Genomic DNA, 27,760 nt, shown 5'->3' with positions numbered 1-27,760 from the left:
TTTCCTATGGTACTGACAAGGAGAATTTGTCTAACAATCAAGAGCTTCTTTAGTTGGTGATCATTTGTTCTATTCCTGTGGCCTTAATGAGTGATGCAGGGGTGATATTATAATGAGAAATTAGATGCTAGTCATTCTTTGGGGTTTAATGGGTTGAGAGATTTATTTTGGTATATTAACTTTAATATTCTGTTTCATTATTAATCTAAAGACAAATATATCACCATAAATATCAACATAACTTTGAATTCAACCAAAAGCAAGTTTTGAAACAAATCTTCAATTCAGAGATACTTCCTGTTGCCAACAGAGTTTCAAATAGGTTTTTACATCTGTTTACCCATCCTAATGGACTTGAGTGCCCCCTTCCCCTCCTGGAGGAAAATAATAACTATTGCCACTATTACAACTGCCATTCCCCAACAGGAATCTGAAAAGTGTGGGGTATAATTTTCGCACAGCCCCATACTATTTTAAAACAAATCTGTTTTCCCGATGGCAATGTATTGTTTTTGTCGTTGTTTTCTCTATCCAAGAGCTGAATGCATAATGTAGTATGGGGCTGTGCGGAAATTTTACCCAATCTCTTCCTCAGATGGTAAAGAAAGCAAGATAAATCGATTGAATTGGACTCCATATTACCAAAAGGACGTAAAGACAGCAGAGTGGCAATAATTCTTAATAAAGAAACCACAACTTTTAGTTTGCAAGACATGTTTCGACATTCTTATGTCATCTTCAGTTGTAAATGCGATTTTAACGGTTGTACATTTGAATTTATATGAAATTACGTTACAAATTACGTCATTGTTTACGTACGATTTGAATATTAAATACGAAAAAACGTGACAAAGCACGCGCTAGATGGGGAAACCACTCGCCACATCTGTACACGGGTTCGTGAGCACCTCTTGTCTGAAAAAACTTCACACATTTACAAGCACCTACAATCATCAAAGGCCTGTCTCGACTCTTGTGGTACAGAATGTTTCACCATTTTAGATTCTGCCGCTTCGAAATACGAAATTAAGATCAAAGAGGCATTGCATATTAAGTGGGACAAACCCATCCTTAATCAGCAATTGAAGCATCTAGAGCTGTCTCTTTCCTTTTGATTCTGTTATCATAATAATTTTTCTTATTATTATCATTATTTTTCTTTTCTCCTTCTTTCCCCATCTAGCGCGTGCTTTGTCACGTTTTTTCGTATTTAATATTCAAATCGTACGTAAACAATGACGTAATTTGTAACGTAATTTCATATAAATTCAAATGTACAACCGTTAAAATCGCATTTACAACTGAAGATGACATAAGAATGTCGAAACATGTCTTGCAAACTAAAAGTTGTGGTTTCTTTATTAAGAATTATTGACTCCATATTACTGATATTAGGATAACAACGCGTTATTTTGTAGTAGCCAGAACTTAAGCCCGCTAGCCTGCGTTTTACATACCTTCTGCAGTGATGCTTTCTCTCCGTTAACGTAAATTTCTTCCGACAGCTCCCATCAGCACAGTGAGTACGTTCTGAACTGTTCACCCAATGCCCTGTCTTAATCTGCCCAAGACTTTCCGCCTTCGGTGTTGGTTCCTTGTGCTCGTTCAAAAGATAACTTACCGAGCAACTCAAATCTTCCCATTGGGCATTAAGAGACTTTGATCGATAATAATTAGAACTTTTGTGAGCCATGATGCTGTAGGAGAGGCAAAGATTTAAACCAAAGGTTTTACAAAAGGAATGCAGATGGTTGTAACACAGCCATATACGGCGGGTGTAGACGCCATGTCTGAATGCCAAGTAGACGACAAAATGATTGACGACATTCATATTATAGACTTCATGTATGGCTTACGATATGTCCTAGTTAACCTTGTTTTACTACGATAGCCCACTTCTTCCCCGAGTTAACCATATTCTACCACGTTAACCCACATCTACCCTACGTTAGCCATTTTTTACCCTTATCTACCCCATTTTAACTTCGTATTTTCGTGTTGACCGACACATATTTCAAGTTAACCTTGTTCTCCCTTGTTTAGGCCCACCTACCCCAAGTCAGTCTCGTTTTAGTTTGTGCACCCATAAAAACTCTGAGTTAGACACGTTCTTTCACATTCACCAAACTCGAGACAACTAATTAGGGTTTCACCATTGATAAATGAATAAAGGGGTAAGTTTCTAAAGAAACTGTGGTGTTGCGTCGGTGGGAGAGTATAGCAGGTAATTTAGTGTTAACAACTGAGTTGAAAACGTAAATTAGCCACCGTAAAGGGTAAAAAAGCTGACGTTTCGAGTGTTAGCCCTTCGTCAGAGCAATTGGAGGAATTGTGGGTTGTGTGGGTTTATATCCAGAAAGTGGAGCTACGCCATTGGTGGGAATATGGTGACGAGAAAACAGGAATAAATTAGTTGAATGAAAAGCGCTCGTTGATTCCGTGGGGATTAAGGGCGCCGATTTGGAAGATAAATTTTTGTTCTAGTGTTTTACGGCTTTCCGAACTGCCTAGATGTAAGGAAAGGCCGCAGACTGCCATATGCTGTTTAGAATGATTAGGGAGATTAAAGTGTCTAGCGACTGGTTTGGATGCGTCCTTGTCATTTCTTCCCACGTCGCGAAGGTGTTCTCGGAATCGGTCACCTAGTCGTCTTCCTGTTTTGCCGATGTATAACTTATTGCAATAAGTGCAAGTTATGCAGTAAATAACATTGGCGGAGGTACACGTAAAGTGATCAGTTATCTTAATGGATCTCTTGGGTCCCGATATTTTCCCTACGTTACACTTTACGGTGGTTATTTTACGTTTTCAACTCAGTTGTTAACACTAAATTACCTGCTTTCACTATTGATAGATAACGATATGATTGATGGCTTCTTAGAAGCAGAAGCAAAGAAAGTTTTTGATACCGTGGACCGTAGAAAGTTTTGCTTTAGAAATTAGGGTATTACGGGTTTAATGGCCTTCTCTCAAGTGGCTCTATTGGTGGCAAGCAAACATTCAAGCTATATATTTAATTATCAGCAACAAGAGTATGATTGATCTTGATATTGAAAAGTAACATTCGGGATATTGTCAACAAGATATTCTTAGAACTAGCAAAAACGAAATGCAGCTCATCATTTGATTCGTCATCAGAAATATAGCAGTATAGTTTCCTAGTTAGTTTTATGCTGTACTTTATCCATGCAGTTCCTAAAGACTTCATCCTTTTTTGTTAACCCTCTTTCTGTTCGCTGCGTCTCCCTTTCCAGAATAAGATCACTTGTTATCGTCGAGTAATTTAATAACTCTTGAAGCAATCATCTGCCATGGCTTTTATGAGTTAAAGGTTATTTGAAAAATAAGGGAGTAGAAATTCGATAAATAACGCAGTCACAAAAGAATTGATAAATGATTTTTCAGGGGAAACGAAGTTTTTCACGCATCTTAAGACTATTTTTAATAATTTTAAAATTTTTTAAAATAATTTTTTAAATTAATTTTTCAAATAATTTTCAAACAATTTTTTAAAATCATTTTTTAATAGATTTTTTTAAAAAGTTTTTTAATAATTTTTTAAATAGATTTTTTAATTACTTTTTTTTTTAATTTTCAATCACTTTTTTAATTTTTTTAAACAATTAAAAAAATTGTTTTAAATTTTTTTGTTTTCATTAAAAAAATCGCCATGTGGCTCCCTCTAGTATTGACTTGAACAATTTGTTTAAAACTGAACTCGTGAGCAGCACTCTGCGAACAGAAGTTGAAAAATTTCTTTATTCCCTGACGCATTTCGTCTACAGTAAAAACCCGCGTATAAGAACCTAGAATTTTGGAGTTCAGGCTGAACAGGTTCTTATATTTTGGGGTATTTTTTCCAATAACAGGCTGATTAGGTTCTTAGTAGGTTCTTATTTGCAAAAGTTACTATAGTGATAGGATTCGGGGAACTGCAATAGTACTAATATGCTATAATTGTAAAGCATTTACAAAAATGTCAAGCCTTGTTGTCGAAACAAGTCCTGTATCATGGGCCTGACCATATTTACAGTTGTATGATCACCATGCAAATTTCAACAGGAAAAATATGCCTGCCTTGTTTTCAAGTACAGAAGCAGAAACATCACTTGTTTATTCTTGTTACATGTATTACTGTCACAGTTGGACTGAAAAATCTTAGAGAAACCTGAAAATATTTAAATAGGGTTTGGAATTTTACACATGTCAGATGAACAAAGGAAACCTTCAAGGACGACATGTACATTCTTTTCTTTATTGATATTTTGTCACATGGACTAAATCACATCTGGGCACTTACAGAATCAAGGTCCAAGAGAAAAGTCCTGTATTTTTTTTATATTCTGAATTAAAAAAACTATTTTGATTTTTAAATGTTCTGTACAGTATTTGTGACTGTATTTGTAACTACAGCAAAGTTTTATGGAATGAATAGTAATTTATTGGTAAGACTAAAAAGCAGTACGCTACAAAAATTTTCACAATTAAAATCCAGAATTTGAACATCAAATCTGGAGTGTTTATTTATATAAGAACCTATTTTTCTTTGTCAGGCTGAATAGGTTCTTATATATTTGGGTATTAAAATGCAAAATTTCAGCCTGTAGGTTCTTAAATCACTAGGTTCTTATACGCGGGTTTTTACTGTAAATGTCGTAGACGTCCTCAAGGAGTTTTACATGTTGAAACGAAACGCCTGTATTTATAAGCCATAGTTAAAGGCTTTACGAATGCCAATGACTAAAAAGGCTTGGCCAGACATACGAATAGGACCGGACAAAGATGTGAAAAATAAGTGGGCAAGAAAACATAAATTTTTTTAATCATTTTAAAAAAATTAATTGCAAAAATGAGCCAAAAAAGTGTTAAAAATTAATTAAAAAATTGATTAAAAAAACTGTGTTAAAAATTAATTTTAAAAAATTGATTTAAATAATTATAAAGAAAATTAATTAAAAAAATTGTAGTAAGCAGTCAGATAACAAGCGATACATTGTGGAAGTAAGGTGAGGTATTTTTATTGAGAATTTGAAGTATTTTTTATTCCTTAGAGCGGTAGTAAATATTGTCATATAAACTCTAATTCCGCCATGACTGTTATTTGGCAAGATGTTCATCTTACTGCTAAAGCTTGGGCCGCCTTTGGTTTCGCCTGTAGATCTTAGATTAGATGACGTCATTTCAAGACGTCTTTTGGTTGGCCAGCTGTGAACTTCATGAAAAGGAGAAAACGTTAAATAGCGTGAAAACTCAACAAATTTTTATATTCTTTGGCGACAATGATATCTGCGGTGAGCTTTTTTATTTTCCTTACTTCGACGATTCTCCATATCTTCGTCACCTTCGCTGCATCTGGACCTAATGTCTTATTTGTTTTTGTGGATGATCTTGGATGGAGTGATGTAGGCTTCCATGGTTCGAAAATTCAAACCCCAAATGTTGACAAATTGGCTAAGGAAGGAGTAATTCTGGATAATTACTACGTCCAACCTATGTGCTCTCCATCCAGAGCAGCATTGATGTCTGGAAAATACCCGATTCACCTTGGTTAGTATGATTTCAGTTTTCTGTGGATTTTTGGCCAGTTTAACACTATTACTCCTAATATAAAGCTGGGGGGGGGGGGGGGGCGATATTTCCTTCAGTTTCCCATTACTCTTTTTCAAAAACATCATGTGACGACCAGCATGTCACTTGCACCCCAGGGCTGGTCTGCAATAAATTCACCACCTGCCCAACTTTGTTTCTGCTCAACAAATGCTGATTTCAGTTTTCATACTAGAAACAAACATAAGTACATGTATAGAAATCCTTCCTTGAAGTGAATGATAGACAAACCGAAAGTTAAAAAGGGTGTGACATTAATCATGAGCCATCGTAGATGTTAATTGCTTTGGTACTTACAGTGATAAGTTAAGCCCTTTGCAGTTTATAAATGTAGATTTAGATGGAAACATATATTACAAACTCTAGATATTCTTTCTTGCACATGGAAGTATGTAAATTGAAAGTTGATGATTTAAAAAGCCCCAATGTCGACATGTAATTTCTCCTTACTATGTGTAGAGGTAGAACAATTATTTTTTTGCAGGAATGCAGCATGGAGTTATTCGTAGTGAGTCTCCATTTGGTCTGCCGTTAAATATCACCACACTGCCCCAAAAGCTCAAGGAAGTTGGTAAGAATTTGCTCTGTACTTACGAGTCCAACCTTCTCTTAAGAGTGTTATGTTAACAATTCTGTGAAAAGTGAATTCTAAGTGACCTAATGCTATAATTGTTTATTCTGGGTTTGAGTGTGAAATAGCGATTTCGTAAAACTTTTGACAATGAAAATGAACAGTAAAACAAGACGTTTCGACCAAACTTTGGTCCTTTCAAGTGAATAGTAAGAATGTCACGATGAATATTTATATGCCTGTTAGAAGTGTAAAGTTTTTTGGAAGTGTAAACGGACAATAAGAACATATAAAGAGAAGAAATAATCAAGACATAACATCAGTAGTCAATTTCCTCGAGATTTTAAACCAGTGCTATTCCTCTATTAAGTTTAGAGAGACGGAGACTCTAGAGACTCTATTGGAGACGGAGAGTCTTGGGAGGTGCCTCGCATGGGTCCTCGCGTCCCGTTCGCACCTTCCCTTTTGACCTTATCACTTTAAATCACTTTGCACATATATTTAATTTTTTTTCTTCGCTGTTTAATTTGCTGTATGTAACATGTGTAATGGTCAATAAAGCTGTAAAAAAAAAAAAAAAAGTAAAAGCATGCTTCCTATTTTGTTCCACTTCTCAACCGGGCACACAAAGAGTTAATATCTGGGCGCATTGGCCAGCCAAACCACCGTTTATTTAACGCCAAATCGATATGCTTATAAAAGTCTTTTACGATTGAAGTAAACTAAATGCACCAAAGCCGGACACGAAAACCCCAAAAAACCAGCAGGTGGAAAAAACGGGGAACGTGTACCCTCAACCATGGCAACGTGACAATCTTACCATTCACTTGAAAATGACCGAAGTTTGGTGGAAATGTCGTGTTTTACCGTTCATTTTTATTGTTTTAAGTGTGGAAGCCTTTGAATTTCAAACTCAAAACCGGGTTGTGTTTGATATATATAATTGTTTATTGGTCGATAATTCAATTTAAGCAGCTGATTAATGACTTTGCCAACACATTTCGTAGGTGGTAGAGTCATTTGGAAGGTGAGGGGGGTGTATGATACAATAGCCAAGCTAATCAGTTGGTGACAATGTACAACAAGGCACTTGTTGAAGAAAAAAACTTCTAGACCACATCATTTTGCTAATCATCATCTCTTTGAAATAATTTGTGGAAAGATATACTAATTTTTCATTGCAACAGAGGACATTTGTGTACCAGAACGTAGAGGTGCTGACTGCCTCCCAAATTGAAATTGATAGTGGTTAAAGCCATTCCCTCCCTCCCCCCTCCTGTCCCCCTGGTTATTCTACCTGTAGGTATATTTTGTTTGGCAAATTTCCCCTTAAAATACTAAAGGGTTGCTCTTGTTGTTGTTGTTGTTATTATTTCTTTTAAGGATACAGCACCCATATGGTAGGCAAGTGGCATCTTGGTTTCTACAACTGGGACAGTACTCCTACCTACCGAGGCTTTGATACCTTTTATGGATTTTACAATGGCGATGAGGATCATTACACACATGTTGTTGATGATTTTCTTGATTTCAGAGACAATGAAGAAATTGTCAGGGATATGAATGGGACATACTCTGTTAATGCTTTTACAGAGGTAAACCATTTGTGTTTAAAAAGAATGGCAAAATGTTTGCATTCAAAGGCACTTAACCCTTTAACTCCCAGAAGTGATCAACATGCAACTTCTCCCTATAATATCCTTACATTATCCAGCAAACAGGTAATGAGAATATTCAAACTTATCAGGTAAAAGTTGTTGTCTTGATCCAACATCAAGTTCTCATTACTAATTTACAAGGATTTGTCTAGCAGCTGGAGGGGAGACTTACTAATCAGATCTTGTGAGTAAAAAGGGTTAATCATAGATAAGTTAGATAAAAGAATTTCTGAGTCTACCCAACAAAATCCGTGCAATAATTTTTTCAAATTTGATAAGTATGTGTTTGTTGTGTTGCAAGTGCACCTGCAGTAATCACTGCATTTCTATCTATTTTTGAAATGTTTGGTTTTTATATGAAGGGGTAAGTTTCTAAAGAAACTGTGGTGCTGCGTCGGTGGGAGAGTATAGAAGGTAATTTAGTGTTAACAACTGGGTTGAAAACGTAAATTAGCCACCGTAAAGAGTAAAAAAGCTGACGTTTCGAGCGTTAGCCCTTCGTCAGAGCGATTTGGTTTTTATAGTTTATTCACATGTAATCTCTGTTTTTTTCTTCACACTACAAGTTGATTGATTTTAGATACGAGCTACACTCAAGAAAGAAAGATAAGCATTATTTTTATATTTATCGTTATCAATTACCTTTGTTATTGATCAATACTTTTTCAGCGAGCTGAGCATGTCATCAAATCACATGATGCATCAAATGGTCCTCTTTTCCTTTACATGGCATTCCAAAATGTCCACTCTCCAGTCCAAGCTCCTAAACAATATGTAGATAAGTACTCCTTTATAGACGACACAATAAGACAGACTTATGCTGGGATGGTGGATGTCATGGATGAAGCAGTTGGTAATATAACAGGCGCTTTTAAAGAAGCAGGGTATGTGTGTATATCCTTTTTACCCTAAATAGAGAGCATTTCCAGTCATAATTCCCTTGACAAGGAAGGTCCTCAAGGGAGGGAAAATTAAAATAATGGCAAGTATCTGCCAGAGGGGTATCACTTTCAGCTCCGGGGTTTATGGAATGTAACATGTTAACACTTTGAGTCCAAAGATCTAATTGGTAATTCTCCTTACAGTCAGCTAAACAGTTCTTGAGATGTTGGTTTGGAGAACTTGAAAAATTGGATTAACTTATAATCCCCTAATTAACATTTTTCTTTATTCTCATCACTTGTTTGCTTGATATTGTATTTATGTTGTAAGGAGAAATTCTCTCTTGGTCACTCATGGGATTTAAAGGGTTAAGGTAATGGAAAGGGTAAGGTTAGGTGTAGTGGATGTGTTTACAATGGTCCAAGGAGGTTAAACTTGTTCTTGAAAGAAAAACAAGCAAAATTTGCTTAAAGTTTAGAGGTAAACCTTCGATTTGTCTTTACTTGACATTACAAGATGTTTTAAGGATGTGGTAACCACAGGGGATAAATGTAAGAGTAAACAATTGGCAAACAGGAAGAGTATCCACATCATATTGGAGGGAAGCTAAATAAATATGATTTTAGTACTGGAAACCTACTTCAGGCACTGAGAAGATGAATATTTATTTGTCTTTGTTCACTTTAGTGTTATTTTTGAAGGATAAATAAAAATTCATGTGAGGAGTGCTATGGGTTTCATGTTGATAGGAAAGCTATTAATTAAAAGCAGATATCACAGAAGAATGACAAATGCTAATTCTTGGCAAACTAGGTTTAGAATTTACTTAACAATTTCTTGCTCTTTGAAGGTTATGGGACAACACCTTGATGATCTTCAGTACTGACAATGGAGGGGTCCCAAAACATGGTGGATATGACTACCCCCTGAGAGGACGTAAGGGCACTCTGTGGGAAGGAGGAATCAGAGGGGTGGGGTTCGTACATGGAAAAATGCTGTCTAGAAGTGGGGTGAAATCTACCGGGCTGATTCACGTGACTGACTGGTACCCAACATTAGTTAACCTTACTGGTAAGGACAAGTGCAACATGCATAGGTGTGCTTAATGGAACAACTTACTCTGTGCAATACAACTGTAAAAGTTTTCACTGCAAATGAAATATTTTGGGCAATGTGCTTTTAAAGAGTACATGAAAAATGGACACTACTTAGACCTCTCATGGGTTCATTTGTTGGCTGACTTGAATTTCATGAAGATTGGGAGCCTCCACCCAGGTTCGCATTTTAAGGAAAATACATGTCCACTTAAAGCCTATTTGAATCTTTTGAATTCATCCTTGCATGTCTGCTTTCAAGATAGAAAGTCAAATGAGGACAAAGCCTGTTACGTCTTCATGTTGATAGAACCTCTGTCAGTCCAGACAATGAAGGGGGAGATTTTATTAATGCTTTTATTATTGCTAATATTATTGTTTTCTTTGAGCTACAAGCAAGCCTCATTCACAGCTGTTCTTTGGGATGTCACGCAGGGGAACTTGAGGGAGAGTTGTGCGACATTTCAAAGAACCGCTGCAAAAGAGAGTAACTAACAATGTGTGTTTTAGTGAAGAACGTGAAGTATTTAAAGTGAATTACCTAACGTGAATTACTCAACGTGAAGTACGTGAAGTTACTTTTGCTATATTTAGGTGGTCATCTTAATCACGAAGATCAGCCCCTCGACGGTTATGATGTTTGGAAAACCATTTCAAATGGCGAGGCCTCTCCACGTACAGAGATCCTTCACAATATAGACATTCCCATTTTCCCCGACGATGAACTCGGTTTTGCGTATCAAGGCATTGGTCTTCGTGTAGGAGACATGAAACTTCTGATGGGAGTTCCCAATATCTCGTACTTCATCCCTCCGGAAGAGAAGAATTCTTCTAAAGTGGACTCGCTGACCGACTTGCTACAGGATGCGAAAGATGTGAGTGTGAGATATTGAGCATTTAACAAACTGAGCCTACTGCAGGTCCATTTTTGGTCAAAAACACAGTCATGTAATCTAAGAATTCAAACCATACAATTGAACAGCCACTGTAACTTTATTAGCTTTTTTTAAGGTTTCCTTGAGCTGAGTCATAAACCTCTGTATTTCATATGTAAAACTTATCTTTCAGTGCCTCTTAATGTGACTGTATTCTCGAAGTCTAAATGATTTGTTGAACTGAATGACTGATTTCCTACCTTATTTCAGTCCTCAGATGCCACCATCAATGTTGCACTGTACAACATCACTGCTGACCCGTATGAGAAGAATGACCTCAGCAAAAAATGCCCAGATGAGGTGAAGAAGCTTCAAGCTCGATTAAAGTATTACATGAAGGGTTTAGTGCCGCCGCCTAATGAGCCACCCGACCCAGAGGCAAGGAGAGTAGCGATGGAGAATGACGCTTGGACTCCATGGATGTGAAAAGACAAGCAAATGGAACGACAAATGCTGATAATTAAGCACATGATCCTTACTCTGAACACAATAATTTTCAGTGCTTGAAGTAGAAGCGAAGCTTGATTTACAAACAATCATGTGATAAAAGTAAATTTGCACAAAATTTGCTCGTGAAAAAATCTCTTTATTATGAAGGAATAACGAGGGGAATAATTTTAATACAAGGAATAAAAATAGGGAATAATTAAGGAATTTCATTAAGGATCAATTTAGAGGTTGGCCCAAGTTTTGTAGAGCATAGTCTATTGATAAGTGTACTTGTAATTCGGCCAATAGCACATAATACACCAACTCGAATTGACAATTGAAAAGATTAGTTTTCTTTGACTAAGCTTCTTATGTCAAATAAAATATAACAGTTTTCAAATTGCTTAAGAATCCAGCATTCAGCAAGAGGGACAAAACAAGACTGGAGGAAGGGAAGGGAGGCAAGCAGAAAATAAAAGACTAAACCGTTCATGTATGGTGCTGTTTTTTTGTGAATTTTCTTACTGATTGCTTATTGGTTAATTTAACCTCAGAAGAACTAGAGAACAGTTCTGATGTAAAATAAACTGTTTATTGGTCATGTTTACAGATCTTTTTTCATTCAGTTGTGGATTGGATTTGATTACTCGTCAGCCCCAAGTTATATTGTTATGAGTTTGCCTGATGCTGTATTTACAATCACTTAATTTTAACAATTTTCCATTGTAAAAAGTAATTCGGGATTGCATTGCTTCTGTATTATTTTGCTCTGATTGGTCAAGAAAACTTGAACCCTTCCTTTCACCAATCAGATGTAAGACAAGAACTGAATAGTGACTTGGTCACTCTCATTTTACCGCGCTTCCAGAGAGACTTAGAGTTTTAGTCAGCCCCTCGTGATTCATTTTCCATTTGTTCTGACTGGCTCTCACAATAACATCAGTTTTGGTTTTTCGACAATTGATCAAAATGTGCTCTATTTCAAAGGATTACATATTTACATAACTTACAGCAAAATTACAATTTTACGAGTCCAGCACAAATTACAGAACTATAGAACTACAATCATTGATTGCAAAGTCAAATGTTTAAAAGTTGTAAGTTCCAATTTTCTTTCTCTTGTTAACTTAACAGACTGATTTCACAGATTATACCCTTCACATTATAGTCATATTGAAACTGATTACTTAGTTTGACATGCTCTTTTGGCTTATGTCTAATCTTTAATAACATCTATATTAATGGAGAAATAATCCCTCATCTGAAAGGAGAGTGTTTACTAAAATTAATTCCATAAGGAATTTTACAGCCACAATTCATCCCTCTTCAAAATGAGGGTAGGAAATGGAAGCCATGTTCATCTCTTTGGTTTTTGTTTAACTCACAAGAAAAGTTCTGTCATCTTTCAGGTTTAATAAACAACTTGTTAGGGTCTTCTTGGACCTTTCCCTTAGCTTTGAACACCTCTTGAACTGACAGTTAAGTGTTCCTGGATATCTCTAGTGTGACATGTGAACAGTCCCAAAATATTTACTGCAGGTGTCATTTGAGGGTGCCAATGTGAAAGACAACGGTGCAGTCTTTCCCATTCCAGTGAAATTAACCTCAGTTACTGAGTACCAGCCCCCTAGTTTAAGTAGAAGATGAAAAATGACTGGTTCCCAAGGGAAAAAATTTGTGTGAAGGTTTTTTTCTGTTCAGCTTCCAGTTCAAACAAAAATGCATGTTTCCTAGAAATCAAAACTCATATATTTGCACATTAAGACATGGTAACACAATTATACCTCTGTCTTGGAAAATGGGTCATCAGTATATTAATAGGATAAGAAAAGAAATTTAAAAAAGATACGATTCTCAGTACATTCTTTCTTACATGAAGGCCTGAATATCAATTATTACACACCTTGAATAACAGTACCTCATTTCAATACTCTTTTGATATCAACCTTGTTTAAGCTGATATTGGACACTTGTAAATGCTGAAAAAGAAAATTGTTTTCAGATAACACAGCTAATACACACTACTATCAATTGAGATTTTAGAATTTTCTTCAAGCCTGTAAAGTTACCATAACTTTCGGGAAGTGAGTTGTAATACTAAACAGACATCCTGTGTTTTAATCGGCTACCAAAGGGTTCTGTGTATTTCCTCTGTATCTTGATATTTCCCATACTGTTTTCTAAACATTTCCTATGATACTGACAAGGAGAATTTGTTTAACAATCAGGAGCTTCTTTAGTTGGTGATCATTTCCTTTATTCTCATGACCTTAATGAGTGATTCTGGGGTGATATTGTAATGAGAAATTAGATGCTAGTCTCACTTAGGTGTTAGAGGGTTAAGAGATTTATTTTGGTATATTAACTTTAACATTCTGTTTCATTATTAATCTAAAGACAAATATATCCCAGTAAATATCAACTTAACTTTGAATTCAACCAAAACAAGTCTTGGAACAAATCTTAAATTCAGAGATACTTCCTGTTACCAACAGAGTTTCAAATGGTTGCAACATTTTATGGATAATCCAGTTTGATGTTATGGAAATGGAAATGTGACATTCCTTACACATTAACATGTTTTTACATCTGTCACCCAGCCTAAGTGACTTGAGTGCTCCCCCCCCCCCTCCCGGAGGAAAAAAATTACTATCGCCACTGCTATTACTATTACTCCCCTACAAGAATCTGAAAAGTGTGGACCCACAGTAGAGGGCTGATAATGATATCTGGTTAATTACTTACCATTATATGGCTGAACGTTTACAATGAGAGATTACTGCAACAACTCGATGAAGAACTGATAATTGGGATTAATTTTAACTCTTTCAACTATTTTCCTTCCAATCTCTTCCTCAGATGATAAAGAAAGCAAGATAAATCTATTGAATTGGACTCTATATTACTGATATTAGGATAACGACGCGTTGGAACATAAGTCCGCTAGAAGTGTTAGCCAGCTTTTTACATACCTTCTACAGTGATACTTTCTTTCCGTTAACTTAAATTTCTCCCGACAGCTTCCATCAGCAGAGTGAATACGTTCTAAACTGTTCACCAAATGTGACTTTCCGCCTTCGGCGTTGGTTCCTCGTGCTCGTTCAAAAGATAACTTACCGAGCGACTCAGATCCTTCCATTGGGCATTAAGAGACTTTGATCCATAATAATTAGAACTTTTGTGAGCCATGATGCTGTAGGAGAGACAAAGACAGTTGTAACACAGCTATCTGCGAAGCTTAGATTAAATAATGTCATTTTAAGACTAAAAGGAGATAGCGTGACATAGCGTGACAACTCAACCAATTTTGGTATTCTTCAGCGATAATAATGTCTGCCGTGAGCTTTTTTATTTTCCTTGCTTCGACGATTCTCCACATATTCGTCACCTCCGCTGCATCTAGACCTAACATTTTATTTGTTTTGGTGGATGATCTTGGATGGAGTGATGTAGGCTTCCATGGTTCGAAAATTCAAACCCCAAATGTTGACAAGTTATCTAAAGAAGGAGTAATTCTGGATAGTTACTACGTCCAACCAATTTGCTCTCCAACCAGAGGAGCATTGATGTCTGGAAGATACCCGATTCACCTTGGTTGGTGTGATTTCAGTTTGCTGTGGATTTTTGGCTAGTTTTAACACGATTGTTCCTAATCTAAAGCTGGGAGGGCGATATTTCCTTCAATTTTCCATTACTATTTTTCGAAAACATCATGTGACGACCACCACGCCACTTGCACCCAAGGGCTGGTCTGCAATAAATTCACCACCTGCCCAACTTTGTTTCTGCTCAACAAATGCTGATTTCAGCTTTCCAACTTGAAACAAACATAAGTACATGTATAGAAATCCTTGCATAAAGTGAATGATGTGATAGACAAACCGAAAGTTAAAAAAGGGTCTTTCCATTGAAATGTGACAATAATCATGCGCTATCATAAATATTAAATTTTCTTTTGGTATTTACATAGATTAGTTAAGTCCCTTGCAGTTTATAAATGAAGATTTAGATGGAAATGTATATTAGAAACTCTAGATATTCTTTCTTGCACAGGGAAGTATGTAAAATTGAGAGTTGATATGTCCTCATGTAATTTCTCCTTACTATGATTCATAGAATCAGTGCAGATGTAGTTAAGAGAATTAATATTGCAATGTAGAGGTAGAACAATTTATTTCTTTTCAGGAATGCAGCATGGAATTGTTCATACTGGGTGTCCATTTGGTCTGCCATTAAATATCACTACACTGCCACAAAAGCTAAAGGAAGTTGGTAAGAATTTGTTCTGTACTTATGAATCCAACCTTCTCTTGAGAGTGTTATGTTAACAATTCTGTTCGAATTTAACTATAAGTGACCTAATTAATTTCAAATTCAAAACTGGGTTGTGTTTGATATATATAATTGTTAAGTGGTCAATAATTCATTTTATCCAGCTTATTAATGACTTTGTCAACATATTTAATAGGTTGTAGAGTTGTTTGGAAGGTGAGGGGGGTGTATGACACACTAGCCAAGCTAATAAGTCGGTGACAATGCACAACAAAGCACTTGTTGAAGAAAAAAACTTCTAAACCATATCATTTTGCTTAGCATCATCCCTTTGAAATAATTTTTACCTCAACAGAGAAAATTTATGTCCCAGAACATAGAAGTGCTCTGCCTCCAAAATTTAAATTGATGATGTTTAAAGCCGTTCCCTGACCCTCCCTCCCTGTCTCCCAGCTCTTCTACCTGTTGGCATATTTTGTTAAGCAAATTTCCCATTAAACACTAAAGGGTTGCTCTTCTTGTTGTTCTTGTTTTATTTTTAGGATATAGCACCCACATGATAGGCAAGTGGCATCTTGGTTTCTACAACTGGGACAGTACTCCTACCTACCGAGGCTTTGATACCTTTTATGGATTTTACAATGGTGCAGAGGATCATTACACACATGTCCTTAGTCATTTTCTTGATTTCAGAGACAACAAAGAAATTGTTAGGGATATGAATGAGACATACTCTATAAATGCTTTTACAAAGGTGAATCATGTGTGTTTAAAAAGAATGCCAAAATGTTTGCAGTCAAAGATGCTTAAACATTCATAAGTTAGATGAAAAATTTTCAAGTCTGCTCAACAAAATCCAGGCAATTATTTTGTCAAATTTGGATGGGTATGTGTTTGTTATGTTGCATCAGTGAACTTGCAGTAATCACTGCATTTCTATTTATTTTTGAAATGTTTGGTTTGATTGTTTATTCATGTGTAATTTCTGATTTTTCCTTCACACCATGAGTTGATTGATTTAAGATAAGTGCTACACTCGAGAAAGAAAGATCAACATTCTTTTTATCTTTATCATTATTAATTGCCTTTGTTATTGATCAACACTTTTTCAGCGAGCTGAGCATATTGTCAAATCACATGATGCATCAAATGGTCCCCTTTTCCTTTACATGGCATTCCAAAATGTCCACTCTCCAGTCCAAGCTCCTAAGCAACATGTAGATAAGTACTCCTTTATAAACGACACAACAAGACGGACTTATGCTGGGATGGTGGATATCATGGATGAAGCAGTTGGTAATATAACAGGTGCTTTTAAAGAGGCAGGGTATGTGTATATTTCCTTGTTCTGTAAATAGAAAGCATTTCCAGCCATAATTCCCTTGACAAGCAAGGCCCTCAAAGTAGGGAACATTTGAATGATGGCAAGTATCTGCCAGAGGGGTATCACTTTCAAGCCCAGAGTTTATGGGATGTTACATGTTAAGGTACTGGAAAGGGTGAGGTAAGTTGTAGTGGATGTGTTTACAATGGTCCAGGGATAGGTTAACCTTGTTCTTGAAAGAAAAACAAGCAAAACTTGCTTAAAATTTTCAAGGCAAACCTTTGATTTGTCTTTGCTTGATGTTACAAGATGTTTTAGGGATGTGGTAAATACAGGGGATACCTTTAGGAGTATACAAATGGCAGACAGGCAGACTATCCACCTTATATTGGAGGGAAGTTAAATAAATATGATTTTAGTACTGGAAACCTACCTCAGGTGACAAGAAGATGAATATTTATTTACATCTTCATTCACTTAAGTATCATTTTTGGGGGGATAAATGATAAATTATGGGTTTCTTGTTAATAAAAAAGCTAATGAAGCAGATATCACAGAATGATGAAAGAAGAATGAAGAATGACAAATGATAATTATAAAGTTAATTCACATTTTGTTGGTATACAAGGTTTTGAATTTACTTAATTTCCTGCTCTTTGAAGGTTATGGGATAACACCTTAATGATCTTCAGTACTGACAATGGAGGGGTGCCAAAAAATGGTGGATATGACTACCCCCTGAGAGGACGTAAGGACACTCTATGGGAAGGAGGAATCAGAGGGGTGGGGTTCGTTTACGGAAAAATGCTGTCTAGGAGTGGGGTGAAATCTACTGGGCTTATTCATGTGACCGACTGGTACCCAACATTGGTTAATCTTGCTGGTAAGGACAAGTGCAGAGCGTGCGTAGGTGTGCTTATTGGAACAGCTTACTCTGTGCAATACAACTGTAGAAGTTTTATCTGCCCCTTGAACGAAATATTTCGCACGATGTGCTTTTAAATGGTAGTTTTCTTTGAACTACAAGCCAGTCTGATTCACAGCCGTTCTTTAGGATGTCACGTAGGAGAACTTGAGGGAACTTTGTGTGACATCGAAAAGAACCGCTGAAAAGAGAGTAACTGACAGTGTGCGTTTTATTTAAGTACGCGAAGTATTGTATGTGAATTACCTAACGTGAATTACTCAACGTGAAGTACGTGAAGTGACTTTTCCGTATTTAGGTGGTCATCTTAATCACGAAGATGAGCCTCTCGACGGTTATGACGTTTGGAAAACCATTTCAAATGGCGAGGCCTCTCCACGTACAGAGATCCTTCACAATATAGACAGTCCCTCTTTCCCCGACAATGAACTCGGTTTTGCGTATCAAGGCATTGGTCTTCGTGTAGGAGACATGAAACTTCTGATGGGAGTTCCCAATATCTCGTACTTCATCCCTCCGGAAGAGAAGAATTTTTCTGAAGTGGACTCGCTGACCGACTTGCTACAGGATTTGAATGATGTGAGTGTGAGATATTGAGCATTTAACAAACTGAGCCTGCTACAGGTCCATTTTTGGTCAAAAATACATGTAATTATCTAACAGTTCAAATCGTACAGTTGAACAGCCAGTGTAACTTTATCAGCATTTTTTTAAGGTTTCCTTGAGCAGAGTCATAAACCTCTGTATTTCATATGTAAAACTTATCTTCCAGTGCCTCTTAATGTGACTGTATTTTTTGAGTCTGAATGATTTGTTGAACTGAATGACTGATTTCCTTCCTTATCTTAGCCCCCGGTTCCAACCATCAATGTTGCGTTGTACAACATCACCGCTGACCCGTATGAGAAGAATGACCTCAGCAAAAAATGCCCAGATAAGCTGAAGGAACTTCAAGATCGATTGGAGTATTACATGAAGGGTTTAGTGCCGCCTGCTAACAAGCCAAGTGACCCAGAGGCAAGGAGAGTAGCAAGGGAGAATGAGGCTTGGACTCCATGGATGTGAAAAGTCAAGCAAATGGAACGACAAACACTAATAATTATGTACACGATCCTTACTCTGAACACAATACTGATTTTCAGTGCTCGAAGCAGAAGCGAGGCTTGATTTACAAACAATCATTTGATAAAAGTAAATTTGCATAAAATTTGTACGTGAAAAAAATCCCTTTATTATTTCACTAAGGAATTTCATTAAGGTTCACTTTAGAGGTTGGTCCAATTTTCGTAGAGCATAGTCTATTGATCAGTGTACTTGTAATTCGGCCAATAGCACATAATACACCAACTTGAATTGACAATTGAAAAGATGAGTTTTCTTTGACTAAGCTTCTTATGTCAAATAAAATATAACAATTTTCAAATTGCTTAAGAATCCAGCATTCAGCAAGAGGGACAAAACAAGACTGGAGGAAGGGAAGGGAGGCAAGGAGAAAATAAAAGACTAAACCGTTCATATATGGTGCTGTTTTTTTGTGAATTTTCTTTATGATTGTTTATTGGTTAAGTTTAACCTCAGAAGAACTAGAGAACAGTTCTGATGTAAAATAAACTGTTTATTGGTCATGTTTACAGATCATTTTTCATTCAGTCATGGATTGGATTTGATGACTCGTCAACCCCAAGTTATATTTACAGATAAGCTACCTGTTCTCACTTCCATCCTAATTATCTTGTCCTCAGGACAACGCAGTGCATACCGTGGGAACGTCATAAACACCTCGTTACCGCGTTGGGTGAGTCTGCCTGGTGCTGTATTTACAATCATTTTATTTTAACCAATTTCAATCGAGTGTCGAAAGTAATTCGGGATCGCTTTGTTTCTGCATTACTTTGCTCTGATTGGTCAGGAAAACTTGCGCCATTCTCTTAACCAATCAGATGTTAGACGAAAACCGAATGGCGACTCGATCACTCTCGTTTTACTGCGCTTCTAGAGAGACTTAGAGTTTTAGTCAGCCCCTCGTGATTCATGTTCTATTTGTTCTGACTGGCTCTCACAATAACTTCAGTTTTAGTTTTTCGACAATCAATCAAAACGTGCTCGATTTCAAAGGATTGCATATTTACATAACTTACAACAAAATCACAATTTACGAGTCCAGCATTTTAACATAACTAAGCACAAATGACAGAACTATAGAACTACAATCATTGATTTCAATAAATCCAAAGAGCTTGTAAAGTCAAAGATGTAAAAGTTGTTAATTCCACTTTTCTTTTCTCTTGTTATTAACTTTACAGACTAATTTCACAGATAATACCCTTCACATTATATTCATATTGAGACCGATTACTTAGTTTGACCTGCTCTTTTGGCTTATGTCGTCATTAACAGCATTCATATTAACGAGGAAATAATCCCTCGTCCAAAAGGAGAGTGTTTACTAAAATTAATTCCATCAGGAATTTTACCGCCGTGATCCATCCCTCTTCAAAATGACGGTAGAAAATGGAAGCCACGTTCATCTCGTGGTTGTGTGGTTTTTGTTTAACTCACCAGAAAAGCTCCAAAGTTGTCTTCTTGCATCCTTGATCTGGATCCTCCACAATTAGGAAATAACTCTTTAGGGTCTTCTTGGACCTTTCCCTTAGCTTTGAACACCACTTGAACAGACAATATAGTGTTCCTGGATATCTTTAGTAGTCGAGATATGTGAACAGTCCCAAAATATTTACCGCTGGTGTCAATTGAGGGTATTGGTGTGAAAGACATCCCTCCTGTTCCATTGACATTTACAACTTTAACCTCGGTTATGTTCGCACTTACTCTGAGATTCAAATAAACTGAGTACCAGCCCTCTAGTTTAAAAAGGAGTTGTTCCTTGCTAGGTGACATGATTTTGTTGCTTACTTGTGGATCGTAGTCGCCCCAAGACAATAGAGTTTTTCGATTGCCTGAAAGAAGAAGGACATTTCGAATTGAACGACTCCAGGAAAATCCTGATAGAAAATTGTGTGTCTTTTCCTAAGAGACTGGCTGTTATTTATCGTCCAAGGGGAAGTCTGAGGATTTTATTTGTGTCATGATAACATTTACCTGATTCCCCTTAAGGCTCTGTAATATTCGTATGACCTTTGTCCTGATTGGTAGTTAATTGGCAGTCATTCTTTTAATTATATATTTTCTATAGTCCCTCTTTTCACTCTGTTAGCGACGTGTAAAGGATTTCTTATGTAAATGATTTCTTATGTTTAACTTCCGGTTCAAGCAAAAACGTATGCTCTCTAGAAATTAAAACTCATATATTTACGCATTCAGACAAGGGAACACGATTATATCTCTGTCTTGGAAAACGAGTCATCATTATATCAATAGGATAAAGAAAAGAAATAAAAAAGAAATATACGAATCTCAATACAATCTTTCTTACATGAAGGCCTGAATATCAACTATATTACACATCTTGGATAACAATACCTTGTTTCAACACTTTCTGGATTTCGTCCTTGGCTAAGCCGACTGTAGACATATGTATAAATGCTAAAAAAAAATTAGCGTTGGAAAAAGTTAGTGTCGTGCGTATTGGCTGATAACACAGCTAATGCATACTACTATCAATTGCGATTTTAAAGTATTTCTTAAGGCCTGCAAAGTTACTGCAACTTTCGGGAGGCGAGTCCCAAAACTAAACAGAGATTCTGTGTTCGAATCGGCTACCAAAGGGTTCTGTCCATTTCCTCTATATACTGGTATTTTTGTTAACTAAATACTTTATAGAGAGAGAGCGAGATTTAGTTTTTTCGGTCAAACCGATATCAAGGACTATTTTCCTAGCTGCTAAGTAAGAAAGTTCGCTTACGTACGTTGATGAAATCTGCCTAAAGATCATATCTTTTCTGTGCTAAGTGATGCGTTTGAACTCAAAATCGTCATGAGCTGAAGTGGTGTGCCTCTTTGTCATATTGCTTGCTGAAATGTATGGCTAAATTAAAGCTTCCATCGTCTTATAAAAAAAGAGATAACAACTTGTCTATGTACCTTCTGGTTGGCATTTCATAACCAAAGTGCAATTTAATCCTAAATTGAAAAAAAAATATGAGTATGTATTAGGAATCTGTTCTATATGATTAACATGCAGTGCGTGTGTTCAAGTTAGATTTTAAATCATTTTAATTATCTTAAATAAGCACCTCATAATTACTGAGTACATGTGGAGTGCATCACACATTAGTGATAATGCTTCGCTTCGTCTCTAAAAATCCTAATAATACACGACCGACCAAACACATCTATTAAACACATTATATATTTATTTTACGTTGCTTCACTGAGATCATGAGTGACATCAAACAGTAGCTGGGAATCATTCGGCTCTGTGCTTTAAGAGTTGTCTGATTTAACCCCATTTGAGCAAACAAATTCAATTAAATTGGTAAGGAATGCATACCTTCTTCAGCAGTTTTATGGTGTTTTTTCTTGCAGTGCTTCAACAAATGGCAAGGGTGATCTGTATGACAAGAATGATACAATTTCATCGTTACAGTAGGATTCAAACGTTTGAATTCTGGGAATTGCAACGTGAAATTATTGTGGTACGTAATAGATATGTATTAAACCTTCTACATTTTTCATGTGGTTTTTTTTACTCTAACTGACGATTAATATTTCTATGTTTATTTGGGTTGGGCAAAGAATAACACTGGATACAATCGATAGATACGTTAGTGTGATCAACATGTGCTTTTCCAAACAATGTAAATTGCACAGCGGACTGAGGTTCGATTACTCATGAGGACTCAGACTTTTTCGGTTAACTCACGCTCGTGACACGATAAACAAATACCTTTCTTTCACATCTTTCTCAACACGAAGATCGAGCTGAAAATACGCCAAACTGTCTCTATCTAACTCTTAGCAAATGGTTTTTCGTAGTTTTAGTGGATGGAACGAGAGGGACTTTCTTTGAATCTTCTTTGCGTTTACTTAGGAACACAGGATGTTTTAGAATGTTTTTTTAATTTTTTTTTTTAATTCATTTATCATTTATTGCTTTCAACAAATGTTCTGGTCGCGGCGAAAAACAGTCGTTTCCTTCCGTCTAAAGCAAAATCTTTCAACAAATGTTACCGCCAACTGAAATCGCGTTTCTAAAAGGAACATGTATGGATTCTAATGGCAGGAAGTTGATAATAGCTCGTGCAAAATCAAAGCTGGCTGCAAACCAACAACATTTAATAGGATCCGATTCACATCAAATTTCAACATCGACTAGGCCTTCGGATCTTTAGTAATCTGTTTATGGGCCCAAAAATAAACCGACTTTCCGGTGTAATTCCCGGTGAGTACGGTATTCAAGAGGTCTTCTGAGCATGCTCAGCTATAACATTGGCGTTGTATTTCATTGATAATGGTTTGTAGAGCGCTTTAACAGAAGTACTTAGACTCGACCGCAGTGTTAATCTTTTTTTGTCTCACGGGACACGAATCTTCAAATGAAACTGGTAGTCAAAGAAACCCAACTTTCAACTGAATTAGAAAATGGTTAACTAAATTTGTTCCACTCAGTATGCGCTGGAAGTACACGAAAATATCACAGTGTTGAAGATCTTTACAAAAAAATCATTAACAATGTTTGTGCAAAGTTTTTTTTTAATTTTATTGTGACCTTATCCTTTCACCTAACACATGAAACCGAATAACTTGTTCGTAAACTCTGTTTCATTGAAAACACGGAAGTAGGACAAAACATGCAGCCATCTGCAATAGACTTTACATAATCACGTATTCTGTTGTAAAAAGGTATTCACTGTTAATGATCACGTTTACGGAGCATGCGTGAAAAGTAAATAGCTGAAAAAAGCTGAAAGATTTTTAATATGACAACGTGGATTTATTTTTGACCAAAGGTCGGGGACAGAGAACTACTTATTGACTCGAACGTGAACTCGCCGCCGTGCACTAATCAACCACTCACCGACATTCGAAATTAACATTATGCAAAACTAACTATATCATTACTTACGATTAGGATTCCTTCGCTGGCGGGAGATCTGCAAGATGCAAAACAAAAGAGTTGAATAAATCGTAGTTCGAATTTTATCGATGTCAAGAGACTTGATGATAACTTTTAGGATATACTTCAAGTTTGGGCAGTCACTCTTTGTTAGTTTGCCTGAAGAAAGGAAAGAGGCCCATGTTCGGTGAATATAGAAATCTGGAAACTTCTACTGCATGTTCTCTAACTTTACCTCTGTGTTAAAGAGCTCTTCTCTTAAATTCTCGTTTTCTCCCTCTGTTTTAGCTACTTTGGAAGACAATTCCTCCACCATTTTTCTCAGCTCCTTCAATTCTGAGGATAACGAATGCTCTTTGAAATCTCTGCGGATCAAGACGTACGAGTGTATACCAAGAGCAACAAGAATAGCACCGAGCAAAATGCTGATCCATCGAAGAGATTTGCTTTTTTGGAGAGAGTCCTGTCGTAGTTCAATCATCGCGTTCCGTATTTCCTTGAAAATGACCCGTGGTGTCTGCTGCTTTTGACTTATATATCTCAAGGAAGCTGAAGAATTTCATTGAATTACGATACGTGCACCGATTGCTCTGCCGCATACAACATTGGACACGTGACCAATGTTTATTACGCTATCATTTTTGAGTCATGGTTTCATGAGGGCTGCGGACTCCATTTTGACATCTATTTTCACCGAAAGGCTACGATTTCTGAGAAGCCTAGAGCTACCTAAGTATTATTATGCAAAGTGGCTTAATGTTTACCTTTGACTCAGCTACCAAAGATAACAATGGAAGATCAAAACAATGTGTATATCAAACGTAAGACATTGTCAGCTTGTAGCTGTCACAGGCCATTTCATCGCACAGTGGATTTTTCTAGTAAACGGATTGAATCACGAAATTAAGGAAGGAAAAGAAATGCATGATTTCACATCAGCCAATTGCAACCTATTTAATTAGTACACAGAGCTCCTTATGCATATCATTACATGTATTCGAGCTTTGCGTTGCCACGTTAGAGATCATTTCAAAGTCGTAGAAAGCAAGAAACCTTCAGTATATAGGACCAACGCGTTCAGATTAATCACACCAGCTTAATGGTTCCAAAGAAGAGTTCGTATCCGACCTTGTCGATTAGCGCTGTCAACCGTGAAAAATTTCAACCAGAATGGATTGCAGGATTGTGGACGGAGAACCAATTCCACACAAGATCAATTCAAAACTTCGCATGCAAACTACATTTCAAACTAGATAAGGATTTAGCTATGAGTTGAAGTTTTAAGCCAGAGTGAGATATTTGAATTTTCATGATACTAAACTGAACTGGCGGAAACCGTAGATGAGATAACGCGTGCGCACTCGCAAATTTTTCATTATTTCTTAGAAACCAATGATTGATGAAAGGTATCAACCTTGATAATGGGAATTGCGTTAAAAAATATTTTTTAAAGCACACGCATGAAATCGTTTTCTTTCTATCAACAGCCGATTTTTCAAAACAGTACTTGGAAAGTGCATTCAAAGCTGACTGAAAGGACATTTTCTACAGCACAGCGTTGTTGTGTAATGTAAACTCTTTGTAAGATAAATCATTCAAGACCCTAGCTCAGCTCCTGTGAAACCTGTCAAATCTGTAGCATACAAATGGAATAAATTCTAGCTGTTGGAAAGAGAAAAACACAATAACAGAAGAAAAACTTTAAGCTTTGATTGCGTGAGCAACAGCCCGGAAATGGCCAAATTCTACAAATCGCTTAGTCGTTCGCTTTTAGCTTGTAGGAACGTTTCATCGCATGGTACTCGACGGGTTCCGGATGTAGTTGGTTTCTTTTTTTACTTCGAATGTCCTAAAACGTAGGAAATTTAATAAGTTATATCATATCATGATGAAAGAAGTGCTTACCTTTGGTCCTGCTCATGAATGAATTACTATTATTCTGAGAAACTCAACCAAGCGGTGACATGCGACTGCCCTTATTTTTAGTTCTTTAAACTCACTTTTATCTTTAACCACAGTTTCCAAAGAACATTTTAACAACCTCAAAAGAAAAAAGAGACAACCATAACTTAAATTGTACAGATGCTAAATTTGCCTCTTTAAACACATCGAGAAAACGCTTAGCCCTTCAAAGGGTGTAATGGTAAAGAGATGAACGGAACGAGGAATAGAAAGTGAAAGTGGTTTCTCTAATCAAATAAACGTCACAATAAAATTGTACGAACCAATCAATGCGCGACGTTTAATTAATTCGAAAGATTTCAGTCCAGTTCAGCGGGTAAGACAGGATCACAATACAGCGTGAATGCTCTAAATAGTCCACCGTCAAACTCTTAATTCTCCTGACAGTTTGCCAGAGCTTTTGATATCACTTCTGAGATTTTGCTGCTTCGATTCAAAATTGGCAAATTCTTGAAGTTTCAATCTCATCAGGGGTTTGTAGTACACTGTGGAGAGAAATCAGAAGATGACGGAAGACTGACTCACACTTTCTGTATCTCTGATATTCAAAATTGGCAAATTCTTGAAGTTTCAATCTCATCAGGAGTTTGTAGTACACTGTGGAGAGAAATCAGAAGATGAGTGAAGACTGACTTACACTTCCTGTATCTCTGATATCGAACGTAACTGCATGAAATGTTTTTGTTTTTGCCTTTTTTTTAGTTATAATCTGCATGAATTGACTCAACACTCATCCGTTGGTATGAAAAGATTAATTTCTCATACTAGTCATTTGTGATCAAATCTGCCGGGGTGGAACAAAGAGCTCCCGTGTTAGGGTGAGCTTCAAGCCCCATGAAAGGTCGAAGCCTAGTTTCTTAAGCACAACTTTATACAAATTTTAGGGGACCAATGCCATCGCCCAGGCGGAAATAACCTGAATTTGTGTCTCAGAATGTGTCAGCGAATTGAACTAAATGTCATTTCGATCTTATATGTGTTAAGCCATGCATGCAAACGTCTAGTTAGTGTTAACAACTGAGTTGAAAACGTAAATTGGCCGCCGTAAAGAGTAAAAAAGCCGACGTTTCGAGCGTTAGCCCTTCGTCAGAGCGATTAGAGGAATTGTGGGTTGTGTGTGTGTTTATATGAAGACGTTTATATAACGTCTAGTTAGTTCCAAATGTGGTCTAATGGACAAATCTATGCGATTGATTCCCACTTTTTTCTTTAGTCGGTGTCGGCCACGTCATTGGTTTCTTCCAAAGTGAAATGAAGAGATTTATTTTCTATCAATATCGAAATGAAAATTATATTCTGTCTCTTGAATAAGACCGGGCGCCTAAAATACCTATTTCCGTACTTGAATTCGATCTTTCATTCAAACCTTTCGTACCCTTTTTCTCCACGTCGATCTCAACGCATCGCTTTTTGGTTCAAACATTCCTATTCTTTCAACAAATTAATGATTTTCTTTGAACTGTGGAGCTGAAAATCCCGCTGAAAGCCGGCAAGTTTAAAAAATTTTGCTTACAAATAATCTCCAGCCCCTTGATGGACCCAGTACCCCTCGGATAAAATAATAATTGACCATCAACTGGTTGGGGAATCCCCCACCCAAGTTAGAGGAATGTACTTTGTCAGCACATATGTATTTCGTCTTCTCGTACACGAGGTAAAAAGGGCTAATTTACCTTAATTTCTGACAAAAGGACATGAATGCTGAAGTGTTTTCAAGGTAAGATATGTTTATGAATCTTAATGCGGTGTACATATAAGTGTTCTGGGCGGAAACTCTTATCAGTCACGAACAAACTTCGCTAGGTTCGACTGTCTCAAACGTCCGGTCCTCATTTAACGGTCTCTATTTCGTTTTAGGCTTTTACAGCAAACTCTCGGGCTGTCTTAAGATAGATAATTTATTTCGTCGAACTCTTACATATTTGCACGGTTGTTCGATTAGAAAAACATAATACTTGACGAATTATTCTTTTTTTTTGCATTTATCGTCGATAAAAACTCTTAACAGTTGCCTTCGTTTCGTTCGATTTGTTATTACAAATACGGTTGTGATTATCATTGACCATCGAATTGTTTATAAAATTG

The 27,760-nt window shown here is 36.7% G+C and overlaps 5 protein-coding genes and 3 long non-coding RNA genes across 27 annotated transcripts in view; 4 read left to right on the top strand and 4 right to left on the bottom strand.

The window, feature by feature from the left end:
* The window catches only part of LOC149044585 (uncharacterized), a 3,306-nt gene extending 3,054 nt beyond the window's left edge, over positions 1-252 (top strand). For both annotated transcript variants that reach the window (XM_089210762.1, XM_089210764.1), the window contains exon 4: positions 1-252. This exon is cut by the window's left edge and continues 870 nt beyond it. The gene's annotated coding sequence lies outside the window, so the exon portion shown is untranslated.
* The window catches only part of LOC113676336 (uncharacterized), a 7,518-nt gene extending 5,694 nt beyond the window's left edge, over positions 1-1,824 (bottom strand). Inside the window, exon 1 of one of the 2 annotated variants that reach the window (XM_027192986.2) lies at positions 1,458-1,824. In XM_027192986.2, coding sequence (XP_027048787.2) covers positions 1,458-1,693 — 236 coding nt within the window. In that variant the 5' untranslated portion in view covers positions 1,694-1,824. The remainder of the gene's footprint in view (positions 1-1,457) is intronic. The other variant, XM_089210759.1, reaches the window with a different exon arrangement.
* A 3,172-nt stretch (positions 1,825-4,996) lies between these two features.
* LOC149044584 (uncharacterized) lies at positions 4,997-11,089 on the bottom strand. Of its 2 annotated transcripts, XR_016188009.1 has the most exons (4): positions 10,948-11,089; positions 10,354-10,669; positions 8,479-8,599; positions 4,997-5,523 (listed from the first exon to the last, which is right to left on the bottom strand). It is a non-coding gene; the product is annotated as an uncharacterized LOC149044584 (long non-coding RNA). The 2 variants fall into 2 exon arrangements; XR_016188008.1 differs by lacking the exons at positions 4,997-5,523; positions 8,479-8,599 and having other exon boundaries at positions 9,364-10,669.
* On the top strand, positions 5,280-11,781 carry LOC113676218 (arylsulfatase B). The gene is made up of 7 exons (XM_027192842.2): positions 5,280-5,547; positions 6,092-6,178; positions 7,562-7,773; positions 8,506-8,720; positions 9,569-9,789; positions 10,407-10,687; positions 10,958-11,781. Exons 1-7 carry the CDS (start codon positions 5,280-5,282, stop codon positions 11,171-11,173), a joined length of 1,500 nt encoding a protein of 499 aa, XP_027048643.2. The 3' UTR covers positions 11,174-11,781.
* LOC149044583 (uncharacterized) lies at positions 11,747-13,185 on the bottom strand. The gene is made up of 2 exons (XR_016188007.1): positions 13,080-13,185; positions 11,747-12,906 (listed from the first exon to the last, which is right to left on the bottom strand). It is a non-coding gene; the product is annotated as an uncharacterized LOC149044583 (long non-coding RNA).
* A 675-nt stretch (positions 13,186-13,860) lies between these two features.
* LOC113676334 (arylsulfatase B) lies at positions 13,861-19,322 on the top strand. Its single transcript, XM_027192984.2, has 7 exons — positions 13,861-14,770; positions 15,362-15,448; positions 15,991-16,202; positions 16,561-16,775; positions 17,435-17,655; positions 17,996-18,276; positions 18,547-19,322. Exons 1-7 carry the CDS (start codon positions 14,506-14,508, stop codon positions 18,760-18,762), a joined length of 1,497 nt encoding a protein of 498 aa, XP_027048785.2. The 5' UTR covers positions 13,861-14,505; the 3' UTR covers positions 18,763-19,322.
* LOC113676217 (uncharacterized) lies at positions 19,295-24,458 on the bottom strand. The gene is made up of 6 exons (XM_027192841.2): positions 23,949-24,458; positions 23,723-23,750; positions 22,148-22,207; positions 21,739-21,777; positions 21,178-21,240; positions 19,295-20,654 (listed from the first exon to the last, which is right to left on the bottom strand). Exons 1-6 carry the CDS (start codon positions 24,192-24,194, stop codon positions 20,248-20,250), a joined length of 843 nt encoding a protein of 280 aa, XP_027048642.2. The 5' UTR covers positions 24,195-24,458; the 3' UTR covers positions 19,295-20,247.
* Positions 24,459-27,269: 2,811 nt separating this feature from the next.
* LOC113676353 (uncharacterized) overlaps positions 27,270-27,760 on the top strand; it is a 62,742-nt gene continuing 62,251 nt past the window's right edge. For 9 of the 17 annotated variants that reach the window (XR_016187735.1, XR_016187738.1, XR_016187737.1 and 6 more), the window contains exon 1: positions 27,282-27,392. This is a non-coding gene — a long non-coding RNA (uncharacterized LOC113676353). Of the gene's footprint in view, positions 27,393-27,760 lie in introns of all 17 variants that reach the window. The other 8 variants (XR_003446690.2, XR_016187749.1, XR_016187748.1 and 5 more) reach the window with 2 other exon arrangements.

Source organism: Pocillopora damicornis, chromosome 6 (genome assembly GCF_964200805.1).
Source record: "Pocillopora damicornis chromosome 6, jaPocDami1.2, whole genome shotgun sequence".
In the NCBI taxonomy this organism is placed as follows: domain Eukaryota; kingdom Metazoa; phylum Cnidaria; class Anthozoa; order Scleractinia; family Pocilloporidae; genus Pocillopora; species Pocillopora damicornis.
This window is presented reverse-complemented; position numbering and strand designations above follow the sequence as displayed.

Coding starts and splice junctions, on each gene's coding strand:
- LOC113676218 (XM_027192842.2), top strand. CDS start 5,280: ATGATATCTGCGGTGAGCTTTTTTATTTTCCTTACTTCGACGATTCTC. Junction 6,179..7,561: donor CCAAAAGCTCAAGGAAGTTG/GTAAGAATTTGC, acceptor ATTTCTTTTAAG/GATACAGCACCCATATGGTA. Junction 10,688..10,957: donor TGCTACAGGATGCGAAAGAT/GTGAGTGTGAGA, acceptor ACCTTATTTCAG/TCCTCAGATGCCACCATCAA.
- LOC113676334 (XM_027192984.2), top strand. CDS start 14,506: ATGTCTGCCGTGAGCTTTTTTATTTTCCTTGCTTCGACGATTCTCCAC. Junction 16,776..17,434: donor GGTGCTTTTAAAGAGGCAGG/GTATGTGTATAT, acceptor TGCTCTTTGAAG/GTTATGGGATAACACCTTAA. Junction 17,656..17,995: donor AACATTGGTTAATCTTGCTG/GTAAGGACAAGT, acceptor TTCCGTATTTAG/GTGGTCATCTTAATCACGAA.
- LOC113676217 (XM_027192841.2), bottom strand. CDS start 24,194: ATGATTGAACTACGACAGGACTCTCTCCAAAAAAGCAAATCTCTTCGA. Junction 23,751..23,948: donor AAGAGCTCTTTAACACAGAG/GTAAAGTTAGAG, acceptor TGCATCTTGCAG/ATCTCCCGCCAGCGAAGGAA. Junction 21,778..22,147: donor CCATAAAACTGCTGAAGAAG/GTATGCATTCCT, acceptor TTTTCAATTTAG/GATTAAATTGCACTTTGGTT.